Source organism: Nanorana parkeri, unplaced genomic scaffold (genome assembly GCF_000935625.1).
Source record: "Nanorana parkeri isolate BGI_ZX_2015 unplaced genomic scaffold, ASM93562v1 scaffold2205, whole genome shotgun sequence".
In the NCBI taxonomy this organism is placed as follows: domain Eukaryota; kingdom Metazoa; phylum Chordata; class Amphibia; order Anura; family Dicroglossidae; genus Nanorana; species Nanorana parkeri.
In genome coordinates, this window is record NW_017308473.1 from 113102 (window position 1) to 127857 (window position 14756).

Below are 14756 nucleotides of genomic sequence, written 5' to 3' on the forward strand. Positions count from 1 at the left end.
GGGAAGCCAGCTTCATGCTCCCTCGTCACCTCATGATGAAGGAGCATGGAGCTGGCTTCCCGGCCAATCAGGAAGCCGGTCGTTGCATCATTACACGGCGCCCCCGGCTTCCTGATTCACCAGAAAGCCGGCTCCATGCTTACTCGTCACCTAGTGACAAGAAGCATGGAGACGGCTTCCCTGCTAATCAGGAAGCCGGGTGGCGAGTCTTTACACGCCGCCTGGCTGCCTTGATGGGACTTCCGGTATTCGGTATCGGCGAGTACCGGAAAAAAATCTGTACTCGATACAGAAAAAATGGTATCGGTGCATCCCTAGCTTTAAGATAACCAAACAACTGTGAACAATGCATTGGCACATTTCCTGTAGTTGATTACATTAGTTTAATGTTATCTGCTGTGGCATGTGTAGTCTTCAAACGCTGAGATAGTTACTGTTCACGACAACAATCTTTCATGCCAAACATTGTTGATGTGTCTTATATCTATAAAAAAATATTCAGTTTAGTGAGCTACCTATTTTAAAACAATACCCTTTTTTTGTTTTTTATTTAAACTAAACCCTCAGTCTTGTTCTGATCTCATGTTCTTTATGTAAATCATACAATGGAAAGAAAAGCAAATGTACAAATATATATAAAATGCTGGGGGAAAGAATTTTAAAATTCATTTCTCAATGATAGTTTACAGAATGACACGGCAGCTCATAGATCCTGTTACATGGTGTTTACTTTAGCAGTCAAGCAGAAATATCATGGGTGCTCTATCATTGTAAAAGCTTACCACGAGCTTTGCAAGTACTTAGTAAAAGGAATTAATTGCGCCTGCTGCGGTTACCTTTACGGCACCATTCAGACTGGTAGAGCGCACAGTAACACTTAGAGCCAGTCATGCCTGCTACATCAAAATGTGATGCCGCAGAACATGTTTTTAGGATGAGAGGGCAGAATGATGACCTCATCAGTCCAATGATGCTCTTTTGCTGTCCAAGTAGCAATTTGAAGGGGAACGTGAAATGCACTCATCTCCATAGTTAGAGGTGCCCATGCACCTTACGAATATCGGCCGATTTTCGTATACGATCGCATTTTCGTCCGATATTCGTAAGGTTGAAGGGGCAGTGTACAACCACAAATACTGTACAATCGATCGACTTTTGACTATGCAGCAGGTTAGAAAACTTCAGTCGATCGTACGATTTTCGCAAGGTTGGTGGCGTTTCCGTACGTCAAAATGCGCACGATCTACATTGCACCTGCTCTGACGAAAATACGTGCGGTTGATTACCGAAATTCGTCCAGGTGCTTTCTTCTAATTACCGCTGATCCAACCTTGCGATAATCAAGGCAGGATGGGGGCCGTCGTACCAAAATCGTACGACGGTTCAATGCCGTACGAAAATCGTACGACGGTTCGATCATCGGACGAAAAGTGTCGTCCGATGATCGCAAGGTGTATGGGCAGCCATACACTGAAGCTGCCACACGTTGGCTCTATAGATTGGAAACTGCGCTCACATGCCACTGATCGCTCAGTTCATCATCTGCTCCCGGCAGAGAGCTGTCACTATCAGTCACAACTACCCACATTCTCCCCTCCTCTCTATGTTCCTCTAGCACTTATTGGAGGGGGCGGGCACAGCTGGCTCTAGCTCTAGAGAGGAGGAGCCAGCTGTTAATCAGGTAGCAGGGTGGATCCCGACAATATTGCTGAGATTTGGGTCACAGGAGGACATTAGTAAATGTCCCCCTGTGACCCAAAAGAGAACTAACACCAAAAAAGGTTTCGGCCATAGTTCTCTTAAGGTGGTTTACTACACACACATTCCTTAATGTGATATATCTGCATAGAAGCCACAAAATCAGCTGAGTTGGGCATTTAATGCTCACTGCAAACAGGGCCTGCAATGTATGCATTTCAAAAGCATGCAGCTTACTATATTAGTTAAGGGGTTACTCTTGATACTGCAATCCAAGTGTGTCTATATTCTTTATAGCTGAGTTTTCCTTGCTTTTGTGCATTTCCCTTTAGTAAATTAGGCCCATTGAAAGCAATGGATTCTGTTTATGGCTGATTACTTATTTTAGCAATTTTTAGGAAGGAAGGGATGATTGCAAGTTGAGCTTTTGCTCCCTCTAGTGGCTGATCTACCATTTAACACAAGAATAAGGATATGGATGAGCAAGTCACACAACATAAAAAAAACTTTAGACACTGTAATGCAAACTCGTGCTCACTGATAAGGCAATATACTTTTCTCCATTAACACATTTATAATTGATATTTTAATCCCAAGTCAGGTAATATTTTTTGTAGAGGAAAGTGAGGCACACAGGGATCCATTTTTAACAGGGAGCAGATATCGCTTTCTGCTATATGCTGCAGTAGTAAACCACGCGAGCCCTGTTGTCACGTACCTTGGTATGAGCCAGAAGTGACGAGGAAGGCCTTCCCTTGCTGCTCTCGTCTGAGCCCCACGGGAGATGGAACAGTAGTTGTACAGACAGAGGGGGGCTGGTATGACTGCTGGACACACTAGATGTGCTGATGCTGACAACAGGACGCTAGTGACAGCTGGTAGAAGATCTCAGATCAGACGAAACTTGTATGAGAGGCTGAGGCGTAGTCAGGGACAAGCCAGATCGGTAACGTGCGGTCAGCGTGGTACAAAAACAGGTGACAGAAGCAGAGTCAGGAACAGGCCGGGTCATACACTAGCGAGCAGAATGGTACCAGATCAGTAGGCAGGAGAATGGTCAGGGACGAGCCGAGGTCACAAGTCAGGCAGCAAGCAGGCAGAGTCAAGAATCAAGCTGGGTCAAACAGGTATCAGGAGCAGAAACACAGATGCAGGTTACACAGAAACACAGATGCAAAGTGCAGATGCAGGAGCCATCTTTACATAGCCCGCCTGGCACCAAGGAAATGCATGTGCACGTTTTTTTAGTTTAAAAGGGAGGAGAGCCTGGTCACATGACCTGTCCAAGTCAGATGACCACCCTTTTAAAAAAAAAACGTATTTAATTGCTATCTGCATGCTCGGCATCCCGAAGCAGAGCACAATGCACATTTGTAAAGCAGATCGCTGTGCTTTGTAAGTATATGGTGGTGTTTTTTTTGTTTTTTTCTTTCTTTAAAGCAGGGGCTTAGGCACCGCTGCTTTATAAATGGGCCCCTTGGAAAACTGTATCTAAAGTGACCCCTGACTAACTCCATCCTGCATGTATTTGTTGTAGATGTGTCTGCTTTAAACTGTCGATTATTCATGCAAATATAGGATTTTCCACCGGTCAAATTTTTCCATACACGCCAACAAATAGCCCCAAAGCATAGGTAAGAGCAAAGCAAACATTTACATGCTAAACATATTGCTAAACATATTGCTCTAACTGGGTAAATATATTCCGTCCATACGTCCGTTAAGTGCTTGAAATGTAGTGGAACATTTTCTTTATTGTGAACGGCTAGTCTTGAATTATGGTTATTTGCTCAATTCAGCAGACCTGCAACTTAGGCACCTAAGATCATAAATTTATGCAAAGAGCAGAAGTATAATTTGTGCCATGCACTGTGTCTGAGATGATTAAACAGCACAATTGGAACAGTAAAGTCTGTGAATAGAAGATTTTAAAGCATAAAGTGACATTAAACCCTCAGATTTTTTTACATAAAACAATACTGTAATGTGTGCCTTACTGTAATCCATGGTTGTTTCCCTTCTCTTTGCTGCTCTTCCTTTTAAATCTGTATCTGTTCTCATGCTCTTCAGAACTTCTGTTTTGCAGCAGACTGCCTTGTCTCAGGAATGGATATACGGTGTCTGTGTATACGTTTCTATAGGTTTGTAACCTGAGCCAGCACTACAGGAAGAGGCCCTGAGCTGCAAAGGGAAGTTCTGCAGAGCATGAGAAGACATGAGGATTTAAAAGGAAGAGCCGCAAAGAGAAGGGAAACAACCATGGATTACAGTAAGGCACACATTACAGTATTGGTTTATGTTAAAAAATCTGAGGGTTTAATGTCACTTTAAAGGCTCAGTTTATCCACAACTGCGATCTCAGTAATGGTTTTGTTGATAGGCTGATTTGTACACTTACATCCTACCCTTCTTAGGGACCCTGGTAGTCAATATTCTTCTGTATTCTATATTCTATCCTATATTCTATATCCTGTCCAATAGGATACAGCAGGGGTGCCCATTCGGTCGATCGTGATCTACCAGTCGATCGCGTAGCAAACACTGGTAGATCGTGATGTCCTGTCCTCCCGCCGCGGGGCTTCTCCTCTGGATCCCCGTTGCTCTCCCCCATCTGTATGCAGCGGGAATCCGAGGAGAAGTAAAGGAAGCGCTGCAGCAGGCGGAGGAAGGAGCCGCTATCACAGCAGCATTTTTGCAGATCGCACTGGACCGGAACGCAGGCACTAAAGTGCCTGCGTTCCGGTTACAGGCGAGGGCGTGGCTGCAGTGCCATTTACTTCAATGCACCGCCACGCTCCCTCCCGCCCCTGAATGCAGGTGTTTTTTTGTTAGTGGATCTAATTGAGGTCGTTATTTGAAAAGTAGATCTCCAGACGAAAAAATGGGATATAGGATAGGATTCTTGTTCTCATTATGATTGTCCCTATTTACACTCATTCATTCATTTATTTTCCAGGGCCAGGGGAATGCCAAGTAAAGCACATACAATCATATGGGCCATTCTGTTTCTTTGTATCACAGGATTGATCTTCAATATTGACCACAAACTAGTCCAGGTATTTTATTTTTAATAGGCATGAGAGCTTCAGTATAAAAAATGAATCCACCAATACATTTCAAGTCTCATCTCCAGCTGTAATTTATTTTTATTTTGTTCTGAATGTGAAAGACAAGCGAACATTTTAGAAGGTAATCATTTGAGCCATTTTAAACACAATCTGAAAATAATTGGATCATATATTATATTTGTGAAAAGTGAAGTGTTCCCTATGCCAACATTTCAGTTTCTGTTGTTTTTCAGAAGAACGCAAGAAGCTGTAAAACTCCCATTTTCGGTTTTGGCTCCTGGAAACTCCTAAGGGTTGATCTTTCTGTTGAGGTCCCCAATTTTTGTCCAGTGCATGATATAAGCCTTTCAAAAAGTAAATATTAATTTTAGGGGAATGGCCTTAAAACTTAAATCTGCACTTCAGGCAAATGGCTAAATACACAGATGAAGGAGGAGCTGGTTTACCTACCAAAGGCTTTGTATTTCTGTACACCCAGTCTTAAAATTTGCACAGCTCTGACACACAGTATAGCCATGTGTGTCAGGGCAAGATACCTAATTTTTTATTGCTGTACCTTTAGAACATTTGTCCTTTAAAGCATATGTAAAACTAAGATTTGCACCTTACCACTCCTTAGATGCGGTGGCTGCATTACTTTTCTTTTTTTCAAGCTTTTTTTCCCCCTTATTATTTTCACTTGTTAATCCTGACAGTAACATACTTCCTGTCCTCACTTACTGCACTGTATATATGAAGGAGCAACACTGTCCCTCTAGGACAGGAAGCATGTAAGGACTACACCCCCCTCCCCCCACACACACACACACACACACACACACACATTCCTCATCTCCAGAAGATAACTAGGAAGGCTGAACATTGTTTGATCTTTCAGTTCAGTGTACAGGAAGTTACAAAGATTTCTGGCAGGATTAACAGGAATTTTTCCGTACATGCAGAATATGTACTTTGCCTCTAGATCTAAGGACTGGTAAGTTGCAATATATTACATGTTTGTTCTTGTGCTAAGATGTCATTTAACTAAACTACCAACCTGGCAAAATACTTTCTTTCCTCCCCACTTTCAGGATTTTTACTATGTGCCCTGCCTGGCACCGCACAGCCTTTGCAAGGAAAACATCCAGTCTGGCTTCTCCTCCTTCTGCTCATGTGCACCACAGTCCCATTTATTCTCATAGAAGGGTCTTATTCTTGGTGACCCCCAGCCATCCAGTGGAGTTCAGTTCATCCATAGGAATGAATAGGGAAGGGATATTTTCTTTGTCCAATTGCTAAAAAAGCTGAGGGAATGGACGAAGGCCGACTAAGGATAACTGCATTAATCCTTCATCTTACTTGATTGAGTTGATCCCAGATTATGTTAAATTCTTACTGGAATTGGATGGCCAAATCTGAATATAAATTTAATTGTTATTTTTCACAGTTTAGATTTCCAAAAGGCTTCTGGGAGAAAAAGACCACATCTGCTTCAAACACTCTTTATGCCTTATATCTATTTTTGCTATTCCCTGAACACGCTTAGCATGAGTGCTAGACCCACCCTCTATTTTTGTATCCTTAGCAGAATTTTTTTAAAGGAAGTAGCTCAGACTTTTCAGCCCCGTGACCTCGTCAGGCAGGGTTGCCAGGAGCTTCCCAAACCATTCAGCACAATTTTACATATTTTTTTAAAATATATTTTTATTTTATTTAATGACAATCTCTATTTTACATAATAATTTTATAAACATTTTATACATCCATATTTTTCATCATATCTTAATCTGCTATACAATTTTCCTTTATGCATATCTTCACTGTCCACTTTGTCTTTAAAACCAATTTTGCATCATTTGCTGCTCTATAATACACACCTTTTTTTTGGAGCCTGGTTCAGATTTCCATTGACTTGGATGGGACTTCCATATCTGAAATTCTTTGAGGTTCGACAATTTTTGAAAAGTTTGGCAGAGCCACAACTGATCAACATTTTCAGAATTTTACTCATTTCTATTGGTTATGTTGGTGAATAATGATTAAATATAAACCTTAGATACATTATATTGCCAAAAGTATTGGGACGCCTGCCTTTACACGCACATGAATTTTAATGGTATCCCACTTAGTCCGTAGGGTTCAATATTGAGTTGGCCCACCCTTTGCCGCTATAACAGCTTCAACTTTTCTGGGAGGGCTGTCCACAAGGTATAGGAGTGTGTCTATAGGAATGTTTGACCATTCTTCCAGTAGTGCATTTGTGAGGTCAGGTACTGATGTTAGATGAGAAGGCCGGGCTCACAGTCTACACTCTAATTCACCCCAAAGGTGTTCTATCGGGTTGAGGTCAGGACTCTGTGCAGGCCAGTCAAGTTCCTCCACCCCAAACTCGCTCATCCATGTCTTTATGGACCCTGCTTTGTGCACTGGTGTGCAGTCATGTTGGAACAGGAAGGGGCCATCCCCAAATTGTTCTCACAAAGTTTGGAGCATGAAATTGTCCAAAATGTCTTGGAATGCTGATGCCTTAAGAGTTCCCTTCACAGGGACTAAGGGGCCAAGCCCAACCCCACACCATAATCCCCCCTCCACCAAACTTTACACTTGGCACAATTCAGTCAGGCAAGTACGGTTCTCTGGCAACCAGCAAACCCAGACACGTTCATCGGATTGCCAGACAGAGAAGTGTGATTCGTCACTCCAGAGAACACGTCTCCACCTCTCTAGAGTCCAGTGGTGGCGTGCTTTACACCACTGCATCTGACGCTTTACATTGCACTTGGTGATGTAAGGCTTGGATGCAGCTGCTCGGCCATGGAAACCCATTCCATGAAGCCGTCTATGCACTGTTGTTGTGCCAATCTGAAGGCCACATGAAGTTTGGAGGTCTGTAGCTATTGACTCTGCAGACAGTTGGAGACTTCTGCCCACTATGCGCTTCAGCATGCGCTGACCCCGCTCTGTCATTTTATGTGGCTTACCACTTGGTGGCTGAGTTGCTGTTGTTCCCAGTTGCTTCCACTTTGTTATAATACCACTAACAGTTGACCGTGGAATATTTAGTAGCGGGGACATTTCACGGAACACCTGAATCCAATGATTTGGAGGGGTGTCCCAATACTTTTGGCAATATAGTGTATATTTACTGTGCTGGTGCTTATATTTTTTAATATATATATTATAAGTTATGATTTAATACTTTCTGCATTATTTATGTGTCTTTTCCATATTTTTTAGCAACTACCAAATGTTCAGTTAACCCATTTTGGGTCTCCTACAACTGCTCAACCTACAAGGTCTACAACAGCCAAGCCCAATGACTTAGAACAGCAAGTGATATGCAAATTAGACCTTATAAATAGAACAATTCCAAATGTGGTCTTCAGTGACCTAACTGAAACAAGTAGTGGTGCCAACAGTACAGCATCAATATTAAATTATAAACCCAAATACTGCCTTGGAGACACCTTAATTGTTAAAGTTCAGATGTTTAACTATTTAGGGGAAAAGAAGACTTATGGAGGAGACTTCTTACGAGCCCGAATCTTTACACCAAATCTAGGAGCTGCAGCTTCTGGGAGATCGGAGGACTTCAACAACGGAACATATTATGTGTATTTTAAATTATTTTGGGAAGGGCGGGTGCAAATATCCATACTCTTAATGCATCCCAGTGAAGCAGTTTCTTCTTTATGGAGAGCAAGGAACCAGGGGTACAAAAACATTAAATATATAGGTAAATTTCTCAATAAAAGCCAAGAGTTTCACACCGAGTGTGGATTTCAGTTGAACTTGCCAGGAGAAAAATGTGATTATGGGGATGATACATATGGAGAGTTCTTCTATTGTATGAAGTTACCTGGTGTTCCTTGTGAGGCTTTAATATCAATGAGGAGTGAGAACACGCCCCATGCTTATCTTACTGACGAAGAGAAGATGCTTTTCACAAGGTAAGCATTATTTTTACCATTAACATCTACTATAAATTCCTCAAATGGAAGCTGTAAAAGATCCACCTACTTTCAAGCGTGGCTTTTGGAAAACCAGTCCACCATTAAAAGCAAATAATAAGGATTTTATTTAATTCGTATTGTTTAAAGGTTAGAAGATGTTAACTGTTGTTTTATATCTGTCTCATGGATTAGGGGGTACCAAGGTGTATAGGGACAAGGAAGGCCAGACAACGCACCAGGTATTACCATCCATTGCATGTCCTTGGAGATATACCAGCACACTGGCGAGTTGTTGTGAGGCCCTAGGTGGGTAGTCCAAAGGGTTACAAAAAGTTACAAAGTTAGACATAAATATGCAAACTATTAAAATAAATGTAATACAACTTACAGAAAAATTACTTCTCCTACTGGGGTTGGATAGAAAATGTGGACAATACTCCCAACATAGGTGGGACCCTTTAGAAAGGACCCAGATTAATTTGCAGATTTCTATTTTTACACTTATTGGTGGTTACCATGGTTACAGTAGGTTACCGTCCACTCAGATTATCCAATTGGATAGAAGGGGCAGGAGCTGCATATAAATTATACAATGTCTGTCCGACTTGCTCCCGGCTGCCTCCATTCTGCTTCTGTGCCGCTCTCCTCCCCTCCCCCCCGATGCTCTGGACTGCGCATGCGCCCGCCCACACTTCCTCCTTCACAGCGTTCGGGAGCCGGGACTTCTGCAGCCAGGAGTGAGCGGCGCTGACGCAGGTAAGTTTCTTAGTATTTGCCAACTTTTTTTTAATGTTGGGGTATATATCTACTGCTTACTAGAGTAGATATATGCCCACAAAAAAACTTTAATTCTTCTTTAAGCTGAATCTATGAATGCTTTAATAAGAAGTTAAAACAACTTTGCCTCCTGTTAAGGTCTACATTAGTGTAACTCTGTTACATTCCTGTCTGCATGTGGAAGTGTGTGATACAGATTTTTTTTTAAGGACAGAATTGCAACAGCAGATGCTGTTAATGGTGCATGTTTCTGTTAAAACACATAGTGGTGGATACTGAGTGTGTGTGTAAGGGTAAATTGCTTGCCCTAGTGATGGTCACTCTCGGTCTACTGGTGCTTAGAATTTTGTCCCACGAGATGGAAAGTCCCTGCGCAGGGTGAGGCTGAGAGCAAAACTTTCACACACCTGTACAGCCACAATGGTGTTACTATTGTTATGTTGACATAGTATCTATAATATATCTATATATATCTGCAGACTCCAGCAGCTTTTCATGTATTAGCTTGGAGAAGGGAGACGAGAGAAGGGAGGAAGAAGGGGGGAGAAGAGGAGTGGCTTGCCTTGCTTTGCCTGTGTGTTTGTGCAGACACACACAGCTTACTAGCACACACAAGGGTGACTCCATATGGCCCTGCAAGGGAAAGGAGCCACCTAAAACATGATATCAGAGCCAGTACTCAGAGGACAAGCTGATTCTGCAGGAAACAAAATCACCATTTCAAATAACTCAAAAACCTTTTGACTTTGATGCCTTGGAGTGGGTTGATGCTAAACTGAGTTTGGCTGTGTCTTGTAAGCAATAATTATAAAGTATGTTATTGTATCTCTAATGGGCTATTAACAGTACAACGAGTTGAGTTTTTGGGGCTATTTTTCATGTTTGCTTTCTGCTTTAGGCCCTGTTCACACCTTTACGTTTTGTCGCGCGTTCAACGCTCTATGAACGCTCTACAAAACGTACAAACTTGAAAATCCCATTGTTTTCTATGGGTATGGTTCACACCTTTCCGTATTTCAGCCCGTCTGAACTCGCTACAAAACGGCCTACGCCCAAAGAAGTACATGTACTTCTTTGGGGCATTTTGGTCTCACGTTTCCATTGGGATACAGCCAAGTAGCCCTCGGAAACGTGCGTTTGTTGCGCGTTTTTTTTACCGCGAAACGCGCGACAAACGCGCATATTCAATACGCCTAGGTGTGAACCCAGCCTTACATCTGGTGATATTTATTTTGCTTATCTCATTTTAAACAAGTACAAATGTAATAAAAGCCGCAGAAGGCATTGGTCCACGTTAAATGCCTGTGCAATTGTAGTGTAATGGTGGCAGTGAGTATACTCTGGTGGAAAAGTCTGACCGATGGAGTCCTAAAACATTTAAGGAGCTAGTGGGTTGTTATGAAGGTGCCTTTTTAAATTTCATTTAATAGTTATAATTATAATTTTTAACATAATGTCATGCAAATAAAATGCTCTACTTACATGGTGTGAATACGATGTGTTAAAACAACAGGAAATAAAACATTGTTCTGTGCGTTTTGGTGGGTAAAAGTGGAATTATCTTTCAAGTGACTGAAAATTTCTCCCAAGTAGAGCTCATTTCAGAGGGCTGAAATTTACACATGCAGGGCCAAAGCCAGGGGGGGCATGTGTCCCAGGTGCCATTCAGTGGCGTATCCGCTGCAAGGCAAACAAGGCGTTTGCCTTGGGCGGCACTTTGCAGGGGGACGGCACATTGCCTAATCAGGCAAATTAGGCGGCCGCTTGTTCGGTCTCGTGGCTGCCTAATTTACCTGAGAGAGCTGCTGGGTGGAGGAGGCAGGACCGGAGGCGGTGCTGGGCCGGGGTCACGTAAGATGCGGCCCGGCCCCAGGGCCCACCTACAGCCCACCTGAAACCCCGGCTTCCCCCAGCGACAATCTTGGTTATCTTCCACTAATAAACTTTCTAATGTGTATCTAGTTCCCATGCTTGTAATGGTAACTATTTATAATTTAGGTGAAACAGGGAGTTAGATGACATGAGAAGCCTCTGTCAGTGTTTAATTATCAGAGAACATAAGAAGAAGTAGCACAGACCTTTACTGGAGATGATACACACGGGTTTAGGCACAAATGGATCCAAAAAGTAATGGAAAGGGTCATCAAAAAGGTTTTATTCAAATGAAGAAGTCAACGCATTTTAAGGTTCTGCACCTCTTTCTCAGGGCGCTTTCAGCTACAGAAAAGTATGCCAGTCAATGGCAGAGCTTTGGTGGTGGCAACCTAGATGACCTGCTGTTAGGAAAATTGTGTGCGTAGTAATGAGCAAAGATCTGCATGTGCGCATCGCCATGCACACACCTATGTCCGCATAAATGCATGTAGACGTTGTCCACGTTGAAGGTTTACATTGGCTAATACAATAGTGCCTGGGATTATGTGGTTAATTAATTAGGCATAGACTTAGGGTTGCCACCTGTCCAGGATTCACCTGGACAGTTTGGGTTTTGAATGCTGTGTCCGGGTTTCATGGCAGCAGAAACCTGGACACAAGATGTCAGCTAGACGGGGCAACCAAAATTAAGATAGGGACTACTGGCCCCCCCACCGAAAATAGTCTCAACTGTGATATTTACATATGAATGGGGGGCACTATTTACATAAGCAAGGACTCGTTCTCCCCAAAAAATGTCCGTGCGTCACTCGAGTGTGTTCGAGTTTTGATTGAAGAAAAGGTGGCGACCCTACTTAAAGTGCTCATTGGAAGGACAGAATGGGGAAAAGAAGGGCACAGCTGACTTCTAGAGGCGGAGCCAGCTGTCACTTAGGGAGCTGGGGTGGATCCTGACAATTTTGTTGGAATCCTTCCCGCTGCACCATGGCTCTGTGCTATGTGGCCTGTGCTAGGCACTTGTGTCAATGGCTTTCTGCCAGGGAAGTGATGGCAACTCAGCATATTGGTTGGCCAAATCAAGGTAGGTTTTCTTTGCTTTCAGCACCCATGTAAATACTTTCTACCTGGCCATTGATGAACTTCTGAAGAATAGTGAAGTGTGCACAGTGATTTGCATTCTGCGTGCAGTTGAAGTAGCTCAGTGGGTAGAGTGCTCATCTTGTACGCACTAGGTAGTGTGTTCAAATCTGCATGTAGAGAGGTAAATTCTGTGATTTATGAGCCCCTGTACACTTTTTATAGTCCCACCTCCAAAGTTGTCTTTAGTATATACTTTTACTGAGAAGGTTTGCACATGTCCAGCCCTTGTGGTGCATGTGGTTTGATTGCTGCTTTAGAAAGCTGCAGGCCTTGGCTTTCCTGGTTTGAATCTCTTCTGTGGTAACATGTTTGTTTTAGTGTTCAATGGGCTCAGAGAGCCAATCTCCATGATATAGGAACATGAGCAACTCATTCTGTTGTCTTCTGGTTCTGTGGTGCAGCGTGTAAGGCTCCTGGAACCTAAATCAGGGGGTTATGGGTTCGATTCCCACCAGTGAGTGCAAAGTTGGTCACTTGAAGCAGGACCAAGACCACTGGTTGTGTGATGGGTGCAAAATTGTGTGAAGACCCAGTGGAAGTGCTCAGAGCTTGAACATGTGGTGGTGAGGACCACCTTCCTTGGGAAACTTGAAGTGATGGTGTGGATCACCATCCTTGGTGAAGTAGCCGAATGATCCTGTCCAAGGAAAGCTTTGCCCTGAGGATGGTGGAGTGGACAGAGAGAACAGGGCAACGTTTCTTGAACATTTCCTTAATTTATGCAAAAACAATACTGTTGCTTGTTTTTCTGTGAAGCATTAGCCTCTTCCAACTTGCCAGGTCACCATATCCCCCTTGCATGGTAAGGTGCACCTATCTTTGGCATTTCATTCACATGTCTCCCTGGACACCGAGGTCATATGGCTGGAGTTTACTTCACTGATGTTTCATTCACATGGTGCCAACCTCACAGTTCTTTGAGGAGCAGGTCCACTCCTTCTTTAACCCCTCACCAGGTTTTTGTGATGAGAGATGCCCATTCATGGCTTGAGTGTATGTCACTGAGGTTTCATTCACACGGTGCAAACCTCATAGTTATTTGGTGAGACGGTCAGCTCCTTAACCTCTCACCTGGTTGGATACCTCTTCATTCACATGGTGCCAACCACCTCATAGTTCTAGGGGGAGAAGGTCCACACCTTAACCTCTCACCGGGTTTTTGTGACCAGGGACGCCAAGTGGGACCCTGGGGGAGAAGGTCCACACCTTAACCTCTCACCAGGTTTTTGTGACCAGGGATGCCCCTTTACATTCCACCAAGCACATTGTTGCTGTTTCACCCCAAACAGCCATTAGGTAGTTTGCGCTACCTTGGGAATCGAACACTCGGCCTTCAGATTCCACAATCGTCACCCTTCATGCTGAGCTACAGCTCTGGATGATTGAGCCTGTGAGCAGTGGTAATACAACTCAAATTCAACTGAGGTGATCAAGTAAGGTAATATAAATTGTAAAGTGCAGTATCCGGTAGCAACCAATATGAACCATACCCGGTAGGAAAGCTGTCTATACAGCTATCGGTTTCTGCACTTTATGTAACTTTCATAAATAAATCTGAATAGGTGGCCATCTGAGGATTCGAACTCACAACCATTCTATTAGTGAGATCGCCATCCTACACACAAGACCACTGCCTCAGATGGTGGGCAGGGTCAAAACTAAAGCTGTGATATCATGACATACCATATGATTGGCGGATTAATGGTTAAATTAATCTTGGCCTCAATGACTATCTCCAGCTGGTAAAAAACAAACAGTTACTTTCAAGAGTCCATTGCCATGGACCAAAGGACGCCATCTCAATCGCCTGCAAAGTTCAATAACCCAGAGGCACCAATATGAAAGGCTACGTAGTCTGAAAACCCATTGGTTGCTACTGGTTTCTGCAATTTATACAACTTTAATAAATAAATCTGAAAGGGTGGTCACCTGGGGATTTAAACTCTCAACCATTTTATGTTTATGGTCAGTAGCATACACCCAACGCCACTGGCTCAGTTGGTGGGCGGGGCCAAAACCAGAGCTTTGATATCATTGCCTACCAGAAAATTAGTGGTTTAATGGTCACCCATTGTATTTAATCGCTGCCGTTAGACCTAGGATAGCCTCCCACTTCACTCAGTTACTTTCAAGCGCCAATTGCCTTGAACCAAAGGACACCATCACAACTGCCTGCAAGGTTCAATAACCCAGAGCCACCAATATGATAGGCTACCTAGTCTGAAAGCCAATTGGTTAATAAATAAATCTGAAAATGTGGTCCCCG

At 43.2% G+C, this 14756-nt stretch overlaps 1 protein-coding gene across 1 annotated transcript in view; it reads left to right on the forward strand.

The window, feature by feature from the left end:
• LOC108801048 (NXPE family member 1-like) overlaps positions 1–14756 on the forward strand; it is a 28491-nt gene that overhangs the window by 7300 nt on the left and 6435 nt on the right. Inside the window, exons 2-3 of the mRNA XM_018573012.1 lie at positions 7983–8695; positions 9405–9454. Of these exons, the coding sequence (XP_018428514.1) occupies positions 7983–8695; positions 9405–9454 (763 nt within the window). The remainder of the gene's footprint in view (positions 1–7982; positions 8696–9404; positions 9455–14756) is intronic.